Raw genomic sequence first — 24,805 nt, 5'->3', positions numbered from 1 at the left:
GTCACGATCGATACTTCTTACTGTATAAACTAAACATACGTTGACGTAGCAGAGAGACTCACGAAGCCATTATTCATCAAATGATAATTGGCCACGAATACCGACACCTAAATCTCGACTCGGGTATCTTCTCATTTTCGGTGAATTCATAAAACATTGTTTCTGTTAAAGTCGGAAACGTCCTACATAATAAATGATTCGACATACCTGAAGATGTATGACGTATCGCCGCCTGCTTCCCAGCATCCTGCGTCCTTCGTCCTGGCTTTCCAACTCAACATCCTAGCTCCACAAGCTGCACCATTGTGGTATACCGGACATTTGCACCTGGCACTGACACTCGCGTGTATACGATTCGATCGGAGGGACACTGGTTAATTAACGCGATACCGACTGAACGTTTCAAGAGTCAACGAAATGTCTGAAGCATCCGATGGAAAATGTAAACAATAACTCACCGACACGCGTCGCGGTATACTCGTCGCTTAACGATCCGAGACGAAATGACGCGATCACGGAGAGGTGAGAGACGCGCGAGAGTTCCAAATAATCGCCTGTGAAAGGACAAAAACGTCCCCATCATTCGCCAACTATACATAACGTATAAAATCAAAATACACTGAAGCTTCTAAACGGTTTTCTAACTTATTAGGATGGTACGTATTGCAAGTTTCGCGCGTAGCATTCGCCAATCATGATCGGTTAACGCGTGATTATTAATTAACGCCATGTTTCCGATCGATTCGTATCTTCCTGAGGGACCATCGAATGTCTGGCCATGATTACGACGGAAAGTTAACTCCAGGACGGATTACAGGACGCAGGATATAATGGCGGTGGAACTCACAACATCTTCTCTTTTTCTCATCTGTCTTGAATCTATAATTTCTATCCAAATTTCTAATATCAATAAAAAGTAATAAAGAGACCAGAAGAAAAAAAAGTGTTGTTTTATCTAACCATTCTTATCCGTTAATCTTCATTAGATTATTTGATATTTTCATATGGTGTACATATTTTACTTGCAATTGAGTAAATTATACATAATTCATGCATTGCTCACTGAAATTGAGGGTAGAGATTAAACGCAGGTAGAATATTAAGATAAACGTGAAATAATTTTCATATAAATTTTTCTCCCTCCTTTCTTTTCTTCTTTTTTTAGACTGTGATAATGTTATATCTCGAGATTTTTCACTATGGCCCTTCAAAAGTACGAATTTGCAAGGTTAATGTAAAATCAACATTGAAATTAATAATTGCACGTTACTGTCATTTATAGTTTTATGTACACGCACAACTGCGTTTGTTGCGTCCGCAAGCTCCGCTCCAACTCATTGCATTTTGTAGTTTCGTGTTTTGCGTGTAATCTACATTGCGAAATGTCGGTCAGTTGCGAAAGCAACTACGTCGAGGTAGTTGCACCAACGTCAGTGTCGAAGTGGTGCTAATGAAGTGCACATTTAAGAAACGTCAAATCGACAACACGCGTGTTACGATAGCATGTTCGATCTAGGGCGTTGACGCCGACATCTCCAAACTTCTCGCTTATCGATCGACTTCGGTGACCCACCAGCGGACCTAACCATGGGCCGTTCTCAATAATGCACACTTCGTGGCGAATAATTCAAGACTCTCGTGGCACCGAAAATTATCGGAGAATTCTGTGGCTAGTGCTCGACATTTTCCGTGGCTGATTGAACTTTAACGACAAATTTTCACGCCATTTGCAAATCTCCACTTTGCCCCATTACGTTCGAATTTGCGAATAATATCAAAACATATGCAGATTGAAGTCAGTGAGTAATATGAGGGAATATTTTAGACACTTTCCTTCGTTTTTCTATTGAATGAATTATCGCATAACTTTCATCGCGCCAAGATTCGTGACGATTACGTTTTGTTCTTTCCGCTATCTCACAGAGGAATCCTACAGAGAGTCATCGATTCCGCGACCAGAGCTCGATCGATAAAGGAAGGAGAGGAGAATCTAGGTGCTGGGTGCTGGGGTCACACTTACAAGACTTACGATCGGCGTGTCTGGTCCTCTTGCGCTCGCGTGGCGTCGTTCTGGTGGCCGGTGCCTTCGTCGCGGTTTTCACCAGAGACTCCAGCAGCTCGTCCACGCCGTCGGCCAAGTTGCCGTTAGTGCTCTCGTCTCTGAGCACCGGACCCAGTGTGATTATACGTCCTGAAACAGAGCGAGATTTGCCATTTTATCTAGATATCAGCGAAGATCTATCCTTTAGCGGTACTTTCCGTATATCATCAGATTCATCTCTCCTCTTTCGTATTATTTGTGTAAAATATCAAACAAACGTATTTCCTTTGTGGGTGGACAGAGTTCAATCGTGTCGAGGGACGAACAAATTCGCGTTCAATGAGCGAGTTATCATGTCAACGATTATTTTCCGACGTGTGTGTCTTTACATATTACGAGACATTATTGCAGGCAGTTTGTCGCGGTTATACTCTCAAAGAGGAAGACGCATTTAATCAAAGACAATGCCCCGTAGGAAGTCGCGTGCATCCACGAAATTCGTCTTCCGCGTCGTCTCTCTTATTTCCTATTCGGAATAGTCATCCCCCGTTTGGCTCGCCGGGCAGAAACTTCGAAACTGTCAAATGCACAGCATTTCTTTCAGAGCTTCTTTCAAACTCGCCCGGGAAAAGCGACGGCGAGTATGCGCTCTCTCGATACAAGTGCCGCAGGAAAGGAGAGAGAGGCGACGAGAGATAGAGAGCCAGGCGAGAAGGGTGGTAATAGAATTTTCATGGGCGAGACGGAAAGAGGAAGGGTCTTTAAAGTCTCGCTTATTACGCGTTCTTTGACGACAGTGGGTCAAATCCAGACAATCGTTTCCGTGATCGCTCTACCGTACGGAATGTACGGTAGAGCGCTCTCCCGAGCGATTTCCCGTTCGCTGATCTGATACGCGTCCGGAGATCTCGATAGCGCTACATACGTTCCGCTTAATGGATTCTCGTTGCGTAAGCGATCGAGTTGTGAGAGTCGTAATGATAATAGGAGTAATAGATTTCTAATCTCAACGTTCGAGATCGCGTTCGTAATATCGTCGTCACGCAGGCCGGCCGGGCTAGCCTTTGAAACAAATTGTCATCGTCGCGGAGAAAGAGAAAGAGAGAGAGAGAGAGAGAGAGAGAGAGAGAAAGAGAGAGAGAGAGAGAGATCTCGCGAGGCTCTTCCAGGTGTTCCGGAGCAGAGTGCCGTCATCCAGCTGGAAACGCCGGCACGACTTAGACGGGGAGCGTTTAGATACTTTATGTCGGGACATACGCAGGAATAAAGGGGAGAAAAGTTATGACGGCTGCAGCCGCGGTAATGCACGTGGGCGGTGGTTGGGTTTACGAGCTGTACAGGGGCAGGGGGTGTAGATTCCAACCCTTGTTCTTTGAGTCGGCTCAATCCCCTGCGTATCTTCCCCGCGCGAGAAAGAGGGCGGGAGACAACGGGGAATAAAAATTCCACGTTTCTCCGGGAAAGTGGTGATTCGTGGTTACAACCTAATATAGTCTTACGAGATCCGGGACGTGTCAGTCGTTCCAGCTGGATCTTGCCCTCGGGACGACATCGCTGTGGGATTTGATCGTACGTAACGACGAGCCTTCGCGCCCTAAGTAAACACACCTTCCTCATAGCGAGGATCCGATTGTCATATTTATTTGGCAATGTCTCGGGATATTCGCGCGTCGAGCATCCAGCGATGGAATCGACGGATTTCTCGACCATTCGGTTAAAGCCAGGCGAGATTTTAGATCAGTGCAAAAAATCTGTCGTGTTCATCGAATAAAAAAAAACGGATCATCCAATTTGGAGGGGTTAATTATTTTTACGAATAACAACATCGAATAGATGTTTTTTTTACATTTAACGAGGATTTTTTGCTTCCCTTTCGATGTCCAACTTTCTTACGAGATTTTAGGAGAAAGATGACAAGCCTTTTGCTCTAATCTAATATGCATGAGATCTTTAGTTCGCGATATCAATTTGCAAGTCGTGTTTTATTGTAAACGGTCAGATTCATGCTAGACTAAAACGCTACGCTCTTCGACGGCGATTGATCTTCGGGCAGCTCTCCAATGGCGCGAAAGAAATGTGTTATAGACTCGCTAACTACACTCGATGAATATTTATTCGCGCAAGATAAAGACGGTAAAGGGAGAAATTGATAGAGTTGGAAAGAAAATCGACGAGGAGATGTGGAAGAAGGGGAGGGAGAAGAGGAAGAAGAGGAGAAGCGCGGCAGAGATAGCCAGAGTTCGCGAACAATGTTACAATAAAACTTACAACATCGGAGAGTCCGACGGAATTCTTTCGGAACGAATTCAAGGAATAAATTTCTCAAGGGCTGTTATTTGCGCGATACTTCTCCGCGCGCCGACTCGAATAATATCCACGTCGCTTCGTATATTCCCCTTGGAAGTTAACTACTTTTAAATTCTGCCCCCCTGAGACGAAGTTACCGTCTTACGTAGCGCGCGTAAAGCGCGATAAAGAGCGAGCCGGGTGGAATTCTCGGTTGAGAATTTTTCTCTCATGAATACAGAATTTATAAAGCACAACACCCGACCGCGCCGAAGACACCGCGCGTCCCTCACTCGCGCCACCGAATGTTAATGCTACTTACAACCGAGTTACATTTACGGCTTAACGTACACGGCGAAGGGAAGCCAAGAAGGAAGGAAATGGTCTCGAACGTCATCGCGAATTTCGACCGGAGAAAATGTCGCGCACTGCATAAAAGTGAGACTCGCCGTCGGTGAAGCTCACCGCGCGTGCGGGGGCAATGAAGATAACGAACGGCGTAGACTTACGGTAACGCCGGTAAGTTCCACGTTATAGTTCGTCTAAACACGAGGAAGGAGGGAAAGAAAACTGGATCTGAGCACGCGCGCGCGAACGCGGAGTATAATCACAAGAACGGCGACGCATTTACTTCTCGTTTTCCGGTAATGTCATCAAATGACCCGGCGCTATCCTTAAATCTCGCCTGCAAGAGCCGCTGCTTAAGGGCGACATTTATCTCGGGCGCGCGCGCGCGCCACCGCCACCACGGCCGCCACCGCCGTCGCCGCCGCCACCGAGCTAGAACATTACACGGAGATGAGGAGAAATTCTCGCACTTTGTTCTTATCCGTAGCGGAATGGTCGACGTGGCCGCGCCTTTTAGAGCCGTGCGCGAGTGAAGCGTTATTTTCGCGCGGACTTAAATAGAGGCTAGAAGACCGCCGCGTCGTGTCCCGTCGTGATCGCCCGCGGTGATAAAATCTCGTTCGTCTGATCGCGAGGAGCAAGAGCGGCCCGGCTTGTACTTCTTGCTTGATTCATGAATACACTTCGCTGTATCCCCCGTTGTACAGGATGTCGCGAGAGTCATGCATTTCCTACTCTCCGAGAGCGCTTCCGCTTACTGTGTACTGTCGGTAGCAGTATTACGGTGTATTACGGTTCGCTCGTGTGTCCCCGCGTGTGTGCGTGCGAGCCTCCGTGCGAGCGTACGCGAGTTTTAAATCGATTTTCTCTTAACGAGAACCGAGAGCTCCATTAATCGTGTATGATATTCGTACGTGTAATATATGAATGTATTAAAAATATCCTTCGGCGCGCGAGGCGGGAGAGACGTACACTCTAGGGTATTTATTATATTATGTCGCTTGATGGAACACATAATGGACTACTACATATTTCAACGTAAAGTGGCTATATAATGTGATAACGCGTGCCTCGAACAATTCATTCGCTTAAATAGTGTATCGTTATTGACATTATAGAATAAAATAATACGTATACTCTTTGCATACTAGCTGCACCCGAAATGCCACGATGTATACTTAAAAAAAAGAAGAACGTCGGAATAAACCGAAACAATGAATGTGACGCGCGATGGGAAAACGATAAAAATCGACGCGAGAGTACTGAAACAGGAGGAGGGCAGGAGTGCGGGGAGAAAATTTGACTGAACTCACCGTCCTTCCTCTGTCTTCGCCATGGTAATGTGCCGTGAATACTTTCGACGTCTGAAATGTCACTGCCAAGTAGTTGCCTGAGTTCCGCGTCCGCTCGGTCCTCCTTTGTGCGGAACTTGCCGACCTGCGACAAAAGCGAGATCGCGATTGTACAGTTAACTCGCGAGAAGCGCGTCCTACAATTTTACGCGCTGAGAGATAATTACGAAAAGAAAAGAAAGATCAGTGCGGCTGTTATAGGCATCTCTACTGATGGAGTCGTACGGACTGAAACAGGAATCTCTCGCGGGTCACAGATTCGGGATAAGAGCGGCGCGAGCAATGGCGAGTCTAACCGACGAAATCCGCCATAAATGTTTCCGGCGGAACACGGCGGCGAGACGGAAATGCTTTACCTCCGTTATCATCTTCCCCCTGGTCTTATTGCGCTCCCGATGATTGGCTTTCTTCTCGAGCTGCTGTATCACTCGTTCCCTGGTGGTCCTGTACTCCAGAGCGAATTCGGACACGATCCTGCAAAACTCGTTGGGTTTCGTGTCTTGTACCCTATGCAGCGGTATGCCGAGCCACAAGATGAATTTGCGGAAACGATTTATGATACGTCGGTGCACGATGCCCAGGACGATTATCCTTTCGGCGCAGTCGGCGAGAAAGTCGGACATTCTGCGACACAAGAAGGGACGTGGCGATGTAATTTTAAGAAAACGTGTTTTCTTCATTGCGGGCCGTGTTGATTGAAACGTTTAGTAATTCGATTTGCCTTGTTCTCAACTCAAACGGAATATAAAACTCCGCAACTTTGGTTTGTTATCGAGAAACATTTCCGGCTGTAATGAATTGTCTTGAGACTCGCGGGGAGTATGAAGTGTTTAAAGGAGGCGAAGTAATTAAAGGCAGCGCAAAAGGCTGAGGACGCAACGGATCTCTATTGGGGAGTGCAATGGGAATGATTGTCGGCAGAAAGGATGAACGGAGAGGCTCGCGAGGGAGGAGAGAATGCCCTTTCGGTAATTAATGGAAGCCCCACTTGGACAGCAGCCAGGCAGTCTCGCTTGAAAAAAATGCTCTCTTTCTCTTCTTCTCTCTGTCTCTACCAAATTTATCAAAGCCACTCGGGACTTCTTAAACGGCGAGGCGCCTGGAGAAAACTCGTTCGCGGGAGAGGAGAACGCAAAACTAAAGAGAATCTCGGAAATTGGTTTGCGGATGGAGAGAGCGAGAGAAAGAGAGAGAGAAAGAGAGACTCGATGGGAATTATACTCACTTGACCTTCATCATCGTCGAACCATCGTGCTTTGCAATGAGCTTGAGATGGTCCCAAGACGCTTTGCACTCGCTCTCGAGTTTCGCGATGTTCGCCGCCAGCTCGTCGAAATCGATTTTCGAAGCTCTCGTTACCGCGCCGATCTGAAAGCAGAGTCGCGTAAAAAACACTCGACGGGAACAGAGAGAAAGAGAGGAACGGTCGTATTCGCGGTAACGGGGCTCACACCGAAAAAATGTCGAGCCGAATCGATCGCAGCGTCGATCGCGACGGAATTTCAGGGACGATTTAAAAGTTAAAGGCTAAAGTAAACCGTGTGGAGACGAGAGATCGAAGAATATGACGTCTCTTGGAAAAGTCGCGGTGAGCCGTCAGCAAACGACGACTCAATTCGCGTGACAAAGTGCGTAAAGTTTTCCCGGCTTTGCCGGCTGGCCCTTACCTCGGAATAGAGATCCGTCGAATCTGGGAACTTCTCCATCACCATATGGCAGAGGTGATGAAGCAGCGAGTGCTTGTGAACCGTATCCTTCACTTCAGGTACTTTGACGAGGTATTCCAGCTGAAAGCCCTTCACCTGAAAAAAAGAAGGAAGCCGTCGTGACGCGGCGCATTGCCGGGGAAATCGCGTGTCTTGTTACGGCGCTCGTGAAATCTCACGATTTCCATGCACCACCACCCTCTCAGGACAAACGCCGTGAAAAAAACAGCGCGTTAACGCCGCGAGGATAACTTTCATCGCGGTCTCACTGCGATTTAAATTTATTAACGATGCACGGTTAATGTGGATCGACGTGACTGAGTATAGAAAACGGTTCGTTGAAAACACGACAAAGAGAGACCTTGTGTAAAATTTGCTAAATCTGCGTTGCATTCTCAGAAAAATAAACGAGATAGACCAATGAGAGATATACAGCAGGAAAATAAAGCCCTTCTTCTCCGGCGAATGTAGGAATTTTGGAAATTGTTGTGCGTGTCCGCGTACATACATAACGCGCGATCATAGCGTCACAATTTCGGGCAATATCGAATATTTGAGCGGATGCCGATGCTCGTTACGGTATTCGACGTATCTGATACACGGCGCATTCCGGCGTCCTGCAGACAAGACTTCCCGGAAAGTAGCGGGAAAAATAACTTGTCGCGCAGAAAATTGTAAACGGAAAGTAGGAGATGCCGCGCTGCATCAACGGTTTCAACAATTTCGCTTCTTCTTTTGCGTATAATACACCGTGCTGAATACATCGCGTCGCTTGAAGACGAATCCGATGGGAATGTGGAGTCTCTCCGTCGGGAAGTACGTCGGAAAGTTTCTTAATATACAGTTGCCGCGTCCCGTCAAGGCACGTCGAAAATTCTGACGCCGTCGCGTCGAGGATAAAGAGCGGGCCGTGATTGCGGCAAAAGTCCGTATTAAACCGAGATTGTTTTCAGAAAAATGTGGCAGTCGGCCAAACGGCACGAGAGGCATCTCGCAGTTAGACCCAGCAGTTAGAACGAAATTATAGATATCGCCCGGGGTTTCTCGGACCCCGCCGCGCGACCCCGGCGGGGTTGGTTTGTGGGACAGACGGATTAAACGGATATCATTTGGCTGGCATTCAATACTCACCTCATTTCCGTTGAGGAATATCCCGATCGAAAGGAGCGTGCTCAGAATCCCGCGGAACGTTTTATTCACTCGCAGCGTCTCCATGCCCTGCTTCAGATCCATCAAAGGGTCCGCGATTTCCTGAAAATCATAAAGAGATCGTTTCTTCGTGTCGCGTGTCGATCGTCCTCCATGCTGATTTTCATGACCACGCGCGCGCGATCCCGCGCAGCTCACTGGCGTCATTATGCAAGATTAATGTCGTTAGCCGAGCCACGTAGAAAGGCCGGAACCGAGGCGACCAGGAAGGAAGTCGTTCCTTTTTTGCGCCAACAAACGGAAGCGTTCTCGTGGCGCGCGAACGAGACATTCCCGAATTCCGGAATTCCCGAATTGAATGCGAATAGAGAACCCGCAATTTCGCGCATGCCACGAGGGCGTGAAGTTTTGGTCGCTTGCGGCAGATTTTCAAATTTCACGGAGCGAGCTATCTCGCGCTTCCGCTTGCGGTCGGGCGCGTTGCCGGGGAAAGGTCGGGTCGTCGTCGAGTGACCTTTCTCAGCCCGGCGCGTACAATATCGGAATTCGCTATCTCGTCGCCGAAGAAATCGCGCCAGGAACGCTCCTCCGACGCTGCCGACTTCCTTCCCTGCATCGCTGGCATTCCTTCTCATCGTCTCCGCGACACTCCCGATGAAATCCGCTTGCGGAGTCCAAAGGGAGGGCGCGGCGAGAGGACGAGGAAAGAAGCCAAGTTGATTGCCATTATGTAACAGTGGCACTCAACCGTGGACACGTTGTGTGTTCGCGATGTCGTCTTGAACGTGGGCGTGGGTGTGCTTCTCGAGAAATTGCATTTGGTGTATAATGGAACGAAACGAAAAAGGAAAATGAACGGACCGATCCCCGAGGGTTAATCACACGCGCGACGATGGGACAGAAAGAGAGACAGAAAGAGAAAGAGATCGCCTTACCTTTTCGGAGTTTTCAAAATCCAGCTTGAATGCCCACAGCTTCAGCCTCGCCGGCAATTCCGAGATGGAGGTCAAAGTCAGGAGGAATTGTTCGGCCGATCCTAAAGGAAGATCGGGATTGGCGGCCTGTGCCTCTTGTATCCTGGATTTTTCCTCCTTGGTGGGCAGCATCGTCAGGAGTTTCTGTTTTGGGAGGATCGAGAGGGCGACAGGAAGGGAACAAACGAAGAAGAGAAGCCAAATCGGAAATTAGAGAAATCAGAATAAACATAGAAACGAGAATATAGGTGCGTTTCAACTGAATCTCGAGGTCGACCGTGAACAGAAGTTTGGACAATCTTCAAGGTTCCCTGTCCGTCGTAAATTAAAACGGGATTGGTGTGAATGTGTGTGTGTGTGTGTGATCCAGTCGGGCAAATGTTCAATATGCGAGCGAAAATTGAAAAACCGATTAAGTATCTTATGCGTGAGACGATCACGAAGCGCGTGATCGAAATGGGAATTCGGAAATAGCGACATTGAATTTCGCGCCGTGCGGATTTCACGTGAATTCTCATTTTCGTGGGAAAACAAAGATATCGCGAAACGGTTGGGATTGCGTGCACTTCCGAGGGGAAGTCTCTCTCCCGTGAAAATATTGAAAAGTACAATTGTACAATTTTATTCTTCCTTTCTTTCTTTTTTTTTTTTTAATAACACGAATTATTCCAATTAAAGTCCAATCAAGTTAGCGAGCAAGACGGAATGTCGATATTCTCACCTCGATACCTTCTCTGTTCATGATGGTGGCGTCCATCTTCAGGATCGCGGTTTTGATGGATCTCGGCGGCGGTAGTTTCGTCATGCCGATGTTGATGGCGTTCGACCTCTTGTGATTCAGCACGATGATCTCCTTGTTCTTATTCATCTCCTGCTGCTTCTGCTCAGTCGAGAACAGAGAATGGGTTGTCAGTTGTATCGAGAATGCTCACTCACGCGCGCGCGTGACGCGGTTTCGACATTCTCGTTATTAATCCGCAGCACTTGGAGTTATTGCGATCGATTAGTACATATCGATACCGTGCATCGGCATTCTTCCTCCCCCCCCCCCGCAAACACCTCGTTGCAGGGGCACACCTACGTGTAAGTTACGAGTAACAGTGCGACAGGTCACACAGTCTCGCGGGAACACAACGACACGTGGAGAACGTATCGGGGATGTCACGAAAAGAGGATAAATGTAGCCATTCTTCTGACTGTGGAAATGGAGATACACGTGGGCACGCTATGTTGAATGCTTTCCGATTCGAGCACATCTGACCACGCATGTGACGATCAATCCGCTAGACAATTTCACGTTCAAAAATACGATCACACGGTATAATCAAGGATGATATTTCAGCGAAAATCAGCGAAAATCGTTACGATCTGGAGGCACACAAGAAGGTACTTTCGCGTGGAATTTTTTAACGCGAAAGGGAGCAATCACAGACGATCTGGGAAGTGCAAATCATTACAACCACCTGGAGAGTGCAATTGCAAACACCAGAGTTCGATGCGGTTGCGAAACGTAAGCGGAGATAATAATTGTCGATCTCGTGCACACATATACGCACACACTTCGTCACGATGAGTTACGAAAGACGCTCGCTATTAAGCGACCCCTAAGTAGGTTGGCCGATTACGACGAGGAATGCGCGTGAAACAGCAACAGTGCCAACAGCAACAACACAATGCAACGGTAAGGGTACGTACCGCAGTCCTTGAAAAGTGAAGCATCACTCGTTGCTTGCGACGACACCAATCGCGTCGCCCCAGGTAGCAAAAACACAAACACACACACACACACACAGACACACGAGAAGGATGCACTCGAAGCGCATGCACGCGTTAATCACACTCAACGATGGAGAAAACCGCGCGGGCAAGTTAAGAAATTAAGACTCACCTCCTGTAAAATTCCAGCATGCCATTTCGTTCATTTTTTTTGTTTCGTGCGAGCACCAACAACATTGCCAAGAATACAAGAATGAAATTAGTCGTACTGCAATAAACCATCATCACCACCACCATCACCATCGTCCTCTCACTAGCACCACTATTATTCCACAGATATCCGACCGCCGTCATAATCGTTACTCATGTGTGACCGTTATCATAACCGTTATCCCTGCACGATATAGTTACGGTTAACCGCGTTATTAAATTAGCCGATGTTACTGCGCAACGCTTATTTGATAATTACGCACATATGCGGGTCCGGGCATAGCGGAGCTAAGTGAAAGTTAATGCAAATAGGAATCTATTTAATCCGCTCGCTTAATTCACGCTTCTCTTTGCGAGGACGAGGGAGGAGAGACAACAAGTGGAGGGGGGTATATCTCGTTCTACAGACGTATAAAGAAAATTAACGGTAAAAGAAACACAATAAAGAAATGCTCGTGCCGCTCTCTCTTTCTCTCTCCCTCGTTAGAAGGTATGTGACAATTAAAAGTTCCGATCGCGTTGTTGCCGTAAATTGATTTTCTTCGAAAGAAGATTAATTTCCTTAGAATTCCTCTTACAACTGAGCTCGATAGCTCTTTTTCAGCCACTTCCGACCGCAACGATATCGCCACCCCCGTGACACGCCTCGCCCTCTGATTTCCGCGACTTTTTGCCAGCCGTCAGTCCAACAACGCACGCCGCTCGCGGCCCTGATTTACGACTTTACCGAACAAGCGCGAGCGACTGTACACGGCGTCATTATTCGCGTCGAAGGCGAGTTACCCGTTTTGCAGCGTGCTCGTTTCCACTCGCCGTCACCCTCGTCAACCCTGTCGTCGACGGCGGCGCCGGCTTCGCGATTTTCTTCTCGGCGCGCGTTGCCACTTTCTCGCTCTTTTTCTCTCTTTTTTTTTTCACGAGGCCAAGTCGACTGTAATTATCGGCGTACTAGCGCGGGTTCAAAGGGCGAGGAAGAGCGACGTCGGAAACGGCCGGGACGGAGAGGGAGGGGAATAATGTTGGCAGCTTTCAGTGCGCCGCGCGAAAAACACACGCGCGGGCGCGGTGCACTTTTCGCCGCGATTTACTTGCGTACACACGCGAAATGTACAGGTGAGAGGAAACCGATATAACCGCGACGTGTAATTACTGCGGTAATTAACGACGGCGCTCCTCTGCAGCCCGGTTGGTTGCGATGCTGCACCACAATGCCGGTCGGGGCGAGGAATTTTTCTAGCTTTTCGCCGCGCGCGCGCGCGAGAGAGAGAGAGAGAGCAAGCATTTGTAATTTCTATTATTTTCTCGCCGACGTATTGTTGATTCTTCCGGCACACATACGTCTCTATGAAGCGCACACGCACACACACATACACACACACGCGCACGCTCACGCACGCACACACATCAGCGTGCGATTCGCTGATTCTCGTGGTCGCGAACGATCGTATAAGAACCAGCTGCTCTCGGCAGCGAGCGATTGCCGACGAGATACATGTGACTCTCGATGTTATTATTAAATGACGCGTCAGCAAACGCAATGGGAAGGCGTCATCCCCTTTAAACAACCCCGCAGACTGCCGCACTGCCGACAATCGCGTAGAGTTGGCGTGCCCGCGAGATACGCACTCGCCAATAGCACGAGCCCTCCGAATTGCACGATGCGCAATTTGAACGATCTACGCCACGAGCTCGCACGAGATGCTGCTCGAACGCTTTGCGGGGAGATTAACAAGCCGCGAAACGGCTAATACCGCGAGAAAACCCGTGCGGAGCAAATTGGAACGAACGAATTCTGTCTACAACAGGCGATAGCTCGTGTTTTAATCCATCATTAAATGTCATCGCGACCGTCCCTTCCCGCAGAGAGAGTATCTCACGGTACCGTGACTCGTTTGTCACGAGCACCAACCCAACTAACGTCGTTACTATCTCGACGATACATCAGCGATAGCGTCGCGCTCGCTTAAAAAGAGGATCGTAAAAATGAATAAATAACACGGAGTGTAATAATGAGGACACTCTGTTTTCTCACTTGGTTAAAAACGCCACGAGAGCACGGCATGTAAACCCCTCCTCGAGCAACACGGAGCAGCCGGGGGGCGCGACAGACCTCGTTTAAGCGAGCATCGTTCTTCATTACGTCGTGCCCCATCAGGACGAGTTTCCCCTCACGAAACGCGCTCGTACGAGACGGAAACGACGTGACACGGCGCGACCGGGTCGCCTCGCCAAATTGCTCCGGTCGTGTGGTCGTCGCGGAAGTCGAACGGTAAAGGAGTCACGCTCACCTTGGTGATGAGATCCTTGGCGCGGCTTTCGAAGAGGTGCTCGAGCTTCTGCGTGTCGACCGCCACGGGTGCCAGCTCGTCCCAGATCATCTTGTGTTTGTTGAGCCGCGCGAGAATGTTGAGGTCGTCCCGCACCTCCTTCCAGAACAGCTTCACCGTCTTTTTGCTCTTCTTGGCGATCAGCGACGGCGGGCTCTTGGGCGCGCAGCTGCTGCTGCTGCCGCCGCCGCCGATCTCGTTGGCCAACGGCGGCCTCGACGTCTTGAGGTTGACGCCGAAGGGCTGCGGTGGCGGCGGACCTTGAGGAAGCGGCGGCGGCAATCTCGCGCCCAATGGCGGCGGTGGAGGTGCTCTCGCGTCCCCGCACGAAGGCGCCATCGGTGGCGGCGGCGGCGGCACGCCGTTCGCAACGTTGGCCGAGCCCAACACGTCGATCTCGTCCTCGGAGTTCAAGTCGGTGAAGTCGAGGTCGCAGAGCGCGAGCGGCCGCTTCAGCTTCTTCACCAGTTCTTCCCAGTGTAGCTCGTTCTCGGACTTCTTCGTCTCCTGTAGCTTCGGCAGATTGTCGCCGGTGGGTGACTTTAGCACATCCGCCTTCGACTTGGACTTGGCCAAGCCCTCTTTTGCCTTCGAGATCAGCCCGCTGATGTCGCCTATCCTGTGTGCACGCGCGACAAATGCTGGATCGTAAAATTGCGCGCGGTATTGCATCACGTTTGGCATTTGATATTTTCCGAGTATAACATGCGAACTGGATGAGGAATTGCGCGAAATTTTCCTCCCACAAATATCTAAATTATCACGTTCAAAAACACACGCAATGGCTCTTATTAGCCTTTTATTTTTGCCGATCCTCCTATATAAAATATTCTCCTATTCAAAATCTTCATGTTTCTTTATATAAAAATGTTCACAAAATTGTATTTTCTTTAGACTGCAATTGGCTCCGCGGTTTTTCCTATTAGGCCGCGGGAGTAAGTTAATTTAGTAATTTCGTCTTTCTTCTCTCGGCATGTTTCACTGTTTAAACGCGAATAGAGAGGAGAGACGCGAATCAATCGAACACGATACACAGCCGAAGCGAGAACTGCGCCTTTTCGCCGAAATTACCTGGAAACTTTCTCCTCCACGGGACTGCTTGGTATAAGATTCTGTGCCGCCAACTTCTGCGTGAGATCCTTGACGGTGCCCTCCCTTTTAGGCTGTAGCAGCACTCGACGATCCTCGTCTTCGTCGGTGTGATTACTCTCGCCATACTCGACACCTTCGTTGGGACTTTTGCCATACCACGGCTTCTTCTCCTCCGAGTCGAGCTTGTTCGCGGCATTCATCAAGGGCGTCAAGTCCTTCCTGCTGTTCGTTCTGGACAACTTGTTTGAGGGAGAATCGGCGTTCCTCTCGTAAGGGCTGCCGTTCGTGTATCGCAGACTGTTCGACGCAAACTGACCTTTAACGGCGGAGAAAACAGGAAACGCTTACTTCAATGACACGCGTGTCGCGCGTAACGCGACGACGTCCGCCGACGAGCGCGAAGAAATGCGTGTCTGGCTGACACGTCGAGTCTCATTTCAACCCGGATATTACACAAACGATGCGAGCATCTACTCGAGAACGAGAAGAAAATTTTGCTCGGAAATCAAGTGTGATGCAATCCACGCGCATTGCTCGCCGTATGCGCAATCTTAAATTAGGGGAAAGTTCGCTGAAAGAGCATATCGGTCTACTAAATCATACCTCATCAATCGAACTTAATTTTTTTAAAATATCTCTGGCTCGCACGAAATAAGATGTAATCTGAATTGTTTTAATTTATATTTCCCATTTTACCGTGTCGTTCAGAGTAGTTCATAATAATCAAAAAAAATTGATGAGGTGCGATTTAGGAAACCAGCACAATTTCAGCAACTCTCTCCTGCAGTGCGCGTACTTGGCGCGGTGTGTACACGTTATATTTTGCAAATAAATATGTGGATTTACGAATGAAACGATCGCGGGAATTCTGACCGCGAGAATGCGAATCGTGTTACCAGCGGATAAGCGGAGTTTCAGCGCGGAATAAAACAAATCGAGCGCGGCGAAAAGCGCTCTCTTTCTTCCCCTCTCGTGCGCGCGCACGATGATTAAATGGTCGGTGGGCACTCACTTTCCTGATCGTCGCTGTGACCGATCGAAGCCCTCATGTTTGCGGTAGCCTCTTGTTGCTCTCTAATGAAGCTCCTCTGTCTCTCCGCGCGCTCTCGTCGCCGTCTCAGCGCCGGTGTCACACCAACATCCACTAAAACACGCGAAACAGTGCTCCCTCTGTTCAAACGAATCTCGAGCGTGCGACTTAACGGGTTTCGGATGCAAATCAACTGTGTCGCACCGCAAGCTAAACGTATTCGAGACAAATTGTCGCGCGACATAAACTGAACTTCCCTTCCGTCGACTATCGCGCCAAACTTGCGAGTGTAATCTCTGCCATCGTGCTGGAATGGCGTGTGTGTTGCGCGCGATCGACTTCCCGTCGTCAAAAATATCACGAGATGGAGGCAGTAGCGATATGCATTCCTCACGAGAAGGAAATAAATCGCAAGTTGTTCCGATGTACCACGTCGTACCTAGGGCCTCTATCGTACACGCGACATCCTCGCAGATCTAATGGAACATTTATGCTGACCGCGTCGCCGATGAAATGCGCGGAGGAACTGAAAACCGCGAGGTCTCTCTCGGCAGGCGATTCGCCGATGCGGGAATCGTGCTCCGTGGGCGTCCAAGTTCGTATTCATCATGCAGTCGAATTGCTAACGAATCAATTTACGACACACGCTAGTTGAGGTTGCCCGAAGAATCCCGAAAATTGATCTCCCAATTAGTTCAACTTGTGCAAGTAACTCCGACCTATCGCGTACATCGCCGCGATCCATTTAGCAGATCGCCTTGGCGGTGAATTTCTCATGAGAGAAATCAAAACCATCCGCAGACTCGAAAGCAAAATACCCCAGGATATAATTAATTGATCCGGCATATTTTGAGGGTGTTCCGAATCTATATTCAATTAACACTATTACTCTAAATGTGTCACTTGAGATCGTAGTATGTATTTGGATTAAAAAAAGAGGGAAAAAACTTAGTAAATCGTCAATCGATCAAAAAAATGTTGCAAAAAATGCATCGAAAGAATAACAAGCAGAAGAGAACGCGACAGTTGCGATGCTTTGTGAAAAAACGGAGAAAAAACAGGACGGAGAAAAAACAAAAGTCATTAAAAGCTAAGAGATTGCAGGATATCGCGTCACGCTCCTCCCGATTCGCAATACAAATTTTTGAAATGAGGAGGACCAAGAGTGGGAAGGAGATAATTACCTTTGTTCTCCTTGTAACTGCCATTAAGCTGAACCTCACCCAGATGACCTTGAGAGCTCTGAGAGCTACTCGATCCGTCGTCGTCGTCTGGCAGGCTTGAGTTCAAGGTGCTGTTCAGCGAGCTTACGCCTAGAGTATGATTTAGCCGTGGACTCAGGCGCGCGTTCAGAGACATCGAAAGGGGCGAGGTGCCCGTCGAGTGCCTCCGAGACTTTCGTCGCTCGTGAGAATCCACCAGGGACTTCCGGTTCCGCAAGGTCTTCCTGTGAAGTCAACGGGAAATATCGTTTTCGTCGAATCGCTCGACGTAGCGCGGATCGCAATCTTCCCTCCTCCCCCACTTCCCTCAAATATGTACACGGAATATTCTTCTGCGTTAGTTCTCGACTCCATTCATTCCTCGGAGAGTATGGAATCGACATTCTTTTCATCGACCACCCCTCGCTATACACTTCCCTCTCGAACGATCTCAATGGATTTCATAGAAACGCGATTTCCAAAATATTCAGAGCGGCAAAGAACAATTCTTAACTATCTATCGTTTCAAGGAAGAATGCGCTACTCGTGTTCTCCCACTTACGCCATTCTCACCTGATATTGTCGTCCAGCTGGCGAATAGGCGAACCCCTGTCGCCGTCCTCGTGATGCAGCACCGCCTCGTAGATCTGAAACTGCCTGAGCAGGTCGAGATCCGTACCCTGCTTCGACATGTACCTCTGGATAACACCCTCCATACCCTGCTCCTCGAGGCAGTCCACCTGATCGTAGTAGGTGTCCTGATCGGGGATGCCGTTCAGGCACTTGTTGACCAACGTGGTCGCGTAGATGAGCAACTCGGTGTCGGCGGCGTCGTAATCCTTCAGAAGCTTCATCACGTTAATCCACGGTATCATGCCGCGGGCGGTATCCACCGCCCTCACAGCTCTGACCAGCAGCAGACTGTTTGTTTCTACGTATTCCACGAACACGAGCAACAGCTTCAGCGCCGTCTTCACCACCAGCCGAAAACGGCTGGCAATTAACGTATACAGCCATTCCACCGTCTGCCCGTGTTCCATCACCCCGTTCATGCCGTCGACGTACAGCATCACCTGGCCGAGTGCTGCATGAATGCAAACGAGTCGCGAGATTAAACGCGCCGGGCGAAATAGTTCCGGACAATCGCGCGCGCAAAAGAGAAACAAGCCTTTGGCCGCTGTTCGCAAATGCACCTCTCACTCCCTCTCTTTCTCTCTGTCTCTCTCCCTCCCCGATGGATTATCTCCATAGCCACTCGGAACAACACGAACGCTCAAACGCTGCTCGAAATATACGTAAAAAGAAAAAAAATTGTGTGACACCACAAATTTTAACAACCATTGCATTTTTTAAAGATATGTGATATGGAGAGTAAAAGAGAGAAAGAGAGAGAGAGAGAGAGAGAGAGAGAGAGAGAGAGAGAGAGAGAGAGAGAGAGATCCGTTTAAAAAATAATATCGAAGATGAGGATCTACATGTTCAAGCAGCCTGTCGTCGCGCTTGTTTCGACGAGAAAAGACCTCCCTTCGCAAAAATACCGCATTTGATATTTTTCACGTTGATCGATTTCGCCACCGGATTCTCTCCGTCTCGTCGTCGACCTACATACGGCAGTCATATATCTTGTTCTTTAATCTACGCTATAGCCTCGCACTATTATCATTTTTTTCCGTCGCGAACTCGAAAATACGAACAAAAATGACGGCGGATGGCGACGATACCGTCAATACGCAACGAAAAATCACGTCATCACCTTCACGTTGCAACGTAACATCCGAGCGACGCGGAACCCATCAATCTCTATCTCCGATCCGGAACGCGACGTTTTTTTCCTTCCTCTTCTCTCTCTTTTTTTTCATTCCAACCCCGTGCTGCTCGGTTGTTTACCAAACTGATTTCCCGCACGTTCGCGAACCGCGAGAGGGCTGGACTGAAATTTAACGTGCAAATTCCGCCGATCGCGGTCGTAGGTTCACTTGGGCGTTATCCCGACGTAGAGAATTACGCCGAAAAACGTGCCTCGCGCGTTGCCGCTTAAAGCTCGCATGTTTCGGCCGAGAGAGCCGCGCGCTCGTTGTGCTCTAAATAAATTACGACGCGCTCGGCGTGTAAAACGCGCGAAAAATACAGGAGAAAATCGTTTGCGAGCGACGCGCGTCGCGAATAAAAGTCTCGCCGCGGCCGAAATCAATTAGGAACGATGAAAACTGAAAAAGGAGAGAGGAGAAAAAAGGAGCACAACAACCGGAGTGTTCCTTTTGTCGGGCAATCATTGAAACGGAAAAAAGCTCGGAAACGACAGGCGCGAGATTCGCGGACGCGTCACTCGCGCGACGCGTAAATCAATTGGGCGACGTCGCGCTAACGAAATCGTAAATGAAGTGAGCCAATTACGCGAATGTTTGCCGAATCAAATCTATGACGAAGGCCACCGCACACGCACACGCACAATCCCGCCGATATCGATCTCGTTCGCGAGCAAATTAACAACATTTGATCCCAGTCAAATTAAAGCTGCGCAAATTGACGTCAATTAAAAATCCGCGACTTTCATTGACATTGCTATTATCGCTGTAATTTTGACTGTTATTACCGTTTCGAGACTGCCGGTACTCAGAACGTTAAATTCAATATTTAATTTGCGCAAATCTGACGCATTATTGCACAATCGAGAGAACGGCGCTTTAATCGCGCCACGAAAACGTAGCTACGCGCATTTATATACACACACACATATATATATAGACACATACATATGTGTATGCGCCGGTTCCCCGTTATAATATCATCAAAATTCCGGTATTCGCGCAATTCCGCTCGCCGTATCAGCGACACATTCGTGCCGGCAATGACAATGATCGTAAAGCGATTTAAGCACGTTCCACCGGCGAACGTTAATCCAGCCGTTATCATTACACGGGCCATAAGTTATGACGCGGAATCTAATTAGGAGGCCGGGATATAGATCGCATCACGTGTAATCATTGAGTATCGAACGTGCGCTGCACCATATTACCGTGTTACCGTGAGACATAATCTCCGAATGGGTCGCAAAATGTGGCGCGTTTCGCGTGCCGGCGCCCGTTTGCGTGCAAACCGCACGAGGAATCTATCGGGGACAGTCGCGACTGCGTTCGCAGTGGGGGAAAAAAGCTACCTACGAACGGAGAGATCAATTTTAACGACTTCTCCGATACGAAAACCGCAACAATGGCACGACTATTAAAAGAGGAAAGGAGACTGAGGGAAACTGTGGAAAATACGTCGACCAGCGACCGATTGTCGCCAAACTCGACTGTTTCGCTGGCTCTCATTCCGAATTCTCTTTCGCAAGTTTCTCGTCTCGTGGTCGCGTGATAAACTCGCGGGCACAACGAGCACGTATTACGGGATCACAGGGTGGAATTATCGCGCTCAAGCCGACGCAGTGGTGTTGACGACGACGACGGTTTACAGAACGTTGCTAGAACGTATCTCAAGCCGCGACGCTGTACTTATAAGATGCGCGATCAAAGGGCGCTATTCATAATTCGCGACGCATCGCGAATATTTGACGAGTGCTAGCCGCACGCCATCGTGAGCCGCGGGTGATGACGTTTTCGTGTTAACTCCGCGACGCGTTAACACTCGGCGTCACCTCCGAGCTGCCTTTCTCAGACGATAACATCGTCGTCGTCGCCGTCGTCGTCGCCGTCGTCGTTGTCACGCGCGTCCTTCTCGGAACGGCGAAGACGAGGAGCATTGCTTGATGCTCGGCTCGTTAAACGCCGGCTGCATTACGCCGGGTATTATCTTATCGTTACCTGCGCGAGATTGCGGCGGATGAGAGAAAGACAGACAGAGGGAGAGTGTGTGTGCGTGCGCGACATATTCCTCCCGGCGTCTCACCACGCGTGATCTCGTCGTGCATGTGCAAGGTCGCGTCGTTCCCTTAACTCAATTTGCGGGGTCGTTTACGATACGACTTTCCCGCCGTCTAATTGGACGCGTCGTCTGTCGCCGCGCTATCGCGGAAGTTATAGAATAATCATCCGCCGTGTCGCGTTGCGAATCCCATCGCGACGAGCCGCCATCGCGACGGTCATTCTCGAGACATGGAAATTAATCGGGGATCTGCGCGTGCGCGTGGAACGCGCATGATTGATAAGCGAAGTGTCCGGTGATATCTCGAAGGATCCTGTCTCACGAGCAGAGAGAGTTCGCTTTTAATCCTCGCGGAATCTGCCGGTGGACCGATTCTTACGTTCGACTAGAAATTTACGTCGCATTTATTCTGATCGATCGCAATCGGTTATCTGGCTTGGAAAAAGTGATTCTATCGACATCTGACAAGTCATGTAGCGCAGCACGTCAATCAGGACCTCATTAGCACTAGGGATCATTACAATCTTAAGACTCCTCACTGATAATTACAACTCGATAGCTTCACTTTATGCACTGAGAAAAAGTATCCAAAAGTGTATTTGTTCGCGCTGGATATTAATAACATATTTACTTAAATCTAAACGCTTTTATTTAAAATGGAATGAACAATTGCTTTCGGTTTCTCAGGTATTTCTTCTCTCAATGCGCAAAAACCAGATAATTGATTGGAATCGATCCGGACTATGGAATAAATTTCTAGTCGGGCGATATCGGGAGTATTAAGAGTCCTCGGTAATCACGAGAAAGTCACGGCGCACTCGTAGGCAGACTTCCGATTTTCGCGGATATTATCGGCGAGATCGTTCGGATCTCTCGCGCCTGAGAGATATTCAAGTTCGATTTTAGGTAAGTGATGGTTTCGTCGGTAATAGTAAAAGGGGAGACGGGGTGAAGAGAGGGAGGGGAATGGTTTGCGCGACAGCAGACGCTCTCTCTATCGAGCGAGACGTTGGCATTAGGGGAAGGAAAGAGGGGGGGAGGGGTGAGCACAGCACTTTACCCTTCGATTTTACGACGCTCGGTGAATAGAGTACTCACCTCGTAATATGTAATTTTGGTAGTTCTGGTCGGCTTCGCTGCTGACTTTGATGAGACAGGCGAGTCCGTCATTTTGCACGAACTCGTGCACCAGGTCCTTGTCCTCCTGGAAAATTGGTATTCGCGATAAGCCGACTTGATTATAACATAACGCGGCGACAAAGTTAATCCGCGCCGACGTGCTAAACAGAGGTACATTTTGCGAGAGTGCTTCTCTCACTCTGAAGAGCCGGATGATGCGTTCGCTGCAGCCAGACGCGCTTCTTAATTCTATCAGAGAAAGAGAGAGAGAGAGAGAGAGAGAGAGAGAGAGAGAGAGAGAGAGAGAGAGAGAGAGAGAGGGGCGGGCTTTCAGCAACACAACTTGGGAAATTATCGCGTTGTGTTCCGAACGTTTGCGTTGCGTGTGTAATAAATATTTAGCATTTTCTAACTTTCTCGGTTACTCTTAAGTCAATTGAAATGAGCGACAATGAAAACATACAGAGAAACGAACATTTGATATCCGATCCTGACGGTGGTGTCACGACGTGGCGTGATTTACCTTTACATTACCACCTAAGCTCGACTCCCCTACCGCGCGAGAGTCGGGGGTTAAATGGAATTAGTTATGCCGCTCCGGGCGCGAAGTCGCGGGCATAATGGAAAATCTACGAAGTTTGATTAAACCCCCTCGTTTCCAGGGCGCCGCGACGCCGGCGCCGTGGCCCGCTCGCGAGAGATCTCGTCGGACTTGTACGGTTCGCGCGCGCGCTTCACTACAGGATTCTCCCAGGGTTCTCTCTCGCTCCCTCGATCCCGTCGCGCTAGTCCCGAAGCGACGGAAGTTTACACGGGACTTAGGTGCGACGTAGACTCGATTAGCCGGGCGGATTAAGAAGCGAAATTGGACTCGTACTGATGCACCACCTCGGCGCCAACAGGATGAAAGCCTGTATTGGCCGACTAAGCAAGCTGCAGGATAAAGGACGCGACGTATTCACGGAGTTTCTCTTTCTGTCGCGGAAATAACTCAAATGTTAAAATAAAATATCATTGTTTAACCTTTTAGTAGGATTCCCTATAAGCGTAAGTTGCCCGATTTATCCCATAGTCCCAATCCGTTACCTGCTCTCGGTAAAGTTATGAGACTTAATTATTAATAATCCTTATTATTAATAAGATCTTGACTGCCACACTGCGTTCAGTGTTTTGTCAGGTGATGACATCGCCTTATGCATCAGACAACTTAATAACTTTAAATAAGTCAGACAACTTAATTAACCTGATTAGGACTGTGGGATAAATTTCTATACTGAGAGAAAAAATATCTAAAAAGTAAGAAACAATTGTGGGTATTGCTAATATATTAACTTAAATTAATCTATTTAAATCTAATAAACATTTGCTATGATGAGGTTTTCAAAAAATGAATATTTTCTTATTTTGAAATTCTTATATTGAAAAATATTTTATATAAGTGTGTTTTTAGCTTAGATTATCCGCCGCGCGAATAAATATGTAGTATTTCTCAGATATTTCTTTCTCTCGGAATAGTCGTGTACTTATCATCGCTGGCGAGAGAGCGCGGGTCGACCGAGCGAAATCAAACACACGAGATAAATCGGCTAAATGGATAGTTGCGCGTACCTGCGGCGGGGAAAATGACAGGTAGCGCGCGGGCCGAACTACCGACGACGCACGGTCGTCATTATCGGAAAACCGCGATTTTTCCCGGTCAAAAGGGAGATAATACCGTACGAACCGTTCCGCGGCGAAAGCGGGACATGCGCTCGGCCGGGGTTAAAGAAAAAGAAAGTTGGCCAAAAGTAAAATCGTTATCCGATAATGAGAAGCGGGCACCCGACAAATTCTCGAGTAGCGTGAATTTAATGACGGAGTTATTTTCGCGGCCGAGTCACGTGTGCGTCGGAGGCACAAAATGACACAGTTTGTGAAAGAACCTCCGAGGTTCCTGGATTGATACGGGACGGCGTGTACAATCTTTTCGTTCCGCGGCAAACGTTTCGCAAACACCGCCGCTTCGCGCGGTTTAGAGAAAGCAACACGAGTCGCGCGAGCGCCGCGGAAAATTAGTCAAAGGCGTCGCATTTTCTTCACTCGCGCCCTGATTAGTGGAAAACTTCACGCGGCGCCGACATTGGCAGTCGCGTTATTTGAGCATGATTTACGGACGCGGGTAATGAGTCGGAACCGCATCATATTTAATTAAAATTTTTGCTTCCACTCGGGTCAGGTATGTCAAAAGGAAAAAATTCGAAGAAGCGGGAGAGAGAGAGAGAGAGAGAGAGAGAGAGAGAAAGAGAGAGGAGGAGGGGGAGAAAAAATTGTGCGTCTTCGCGCCGCAGAAAATGCACTCGTCGGTACCCGCCATGCAAATATTTACTCGTTGGCCGAGTAGCTTTGCGCA

General features: G+C 48.7%; 1 protein-coding gene across 7 annotated transcripts in view; it reads right to left on the bottom strand.

Moving 5' to 3' along the window:
- The window catches only part of LOC116853251 (FH1/FH2 domain-containing protein 3-like), a 93,253-nt gene that overhangs the window by 10,283 nt on the left and 58,165 nt on the right, over positions 1-24,805 (bottom strand). For 2 of the 7 annotated variants that reach the window (XM_032834227.1, XM_032834224.1), the window contains 14 exons: positions 22,396-22,501; positions 18,007-18,517; positions 17,416-17,678; positions 16,214-16,345; positions 15,181-15,517; positions 14,071-14,728; positions 10,578-10,736; positions 9,818-10,000; positions 8,865-8,984; positions 7,695-7,829; positions 7,253-7,395; positions 6,384-6,651; positions 5,989-6,112; positions 2,030-2,191 (listed from right to left, as the gene is read on the bottom strand). In XM_032834227.1, the coding sequence (XP_032690118.1) occupies positions 2,030-2,191; positions 5,989-6,112; positions 6,384-6,651; positions 7,253-7,395; positions 7,695-7,829; positions 8,865-8,984; positions 9,818-10,000; positions 10,578-10,736; positions 14,071-14,728; positions 15,181-15,517; positions 16,214-16,345; positions 17,416-17,678; positions 18,007-18,503 (3,181 nt within the window). In that variant the 5' untranslated portion in view covers positions 18,504-18,517; positions 22,396-22,501. Of the gene's footprint in view, positions 1-207; positions 889-2,020; positions 2,192-5,988; positions 6,113-6,383; positions 6,652-7,252; positions 7,396-7,694; positions 7,830-8,864; positions 8,985-9,817; positions 10,001-10,577; positions 10,740-14,070; positions 14,729-15,180; positions 15,518-16,213; positions 16,346-17,415; positions 17,679-18,006; positions 18,518-22,395; positions 22,502-24,805 lie in introns of all 7 variants that reach the window. The other 5 variants (XM_032834225.1, XM_032834223.1, XR_004379940.1 and 2 more) reach the window with 4 other exon arrangements.

Source organism: Odontomachus brunneus, unplaced genomic scaffold, assembly GCF_010583005.1.
Source record: "Odontomachus brunneus isolate Ranch 3 - 2012 unplaced genomic scaffold, Obru_v1 Obru_scaffold_294, whole genome shotgun sequence".
Classification (NCBI taxonomy): Eukaryota; Metazoa; Arthropoda; class Insecta; order Hymenoptera; family Formicidae; genus Odontomachus; species Odontomachus brunneus.
Note: the sequence above shows the minus strand (reverse complement) of the source record. Positions and strands in the feature narration are given on the sequence as shown.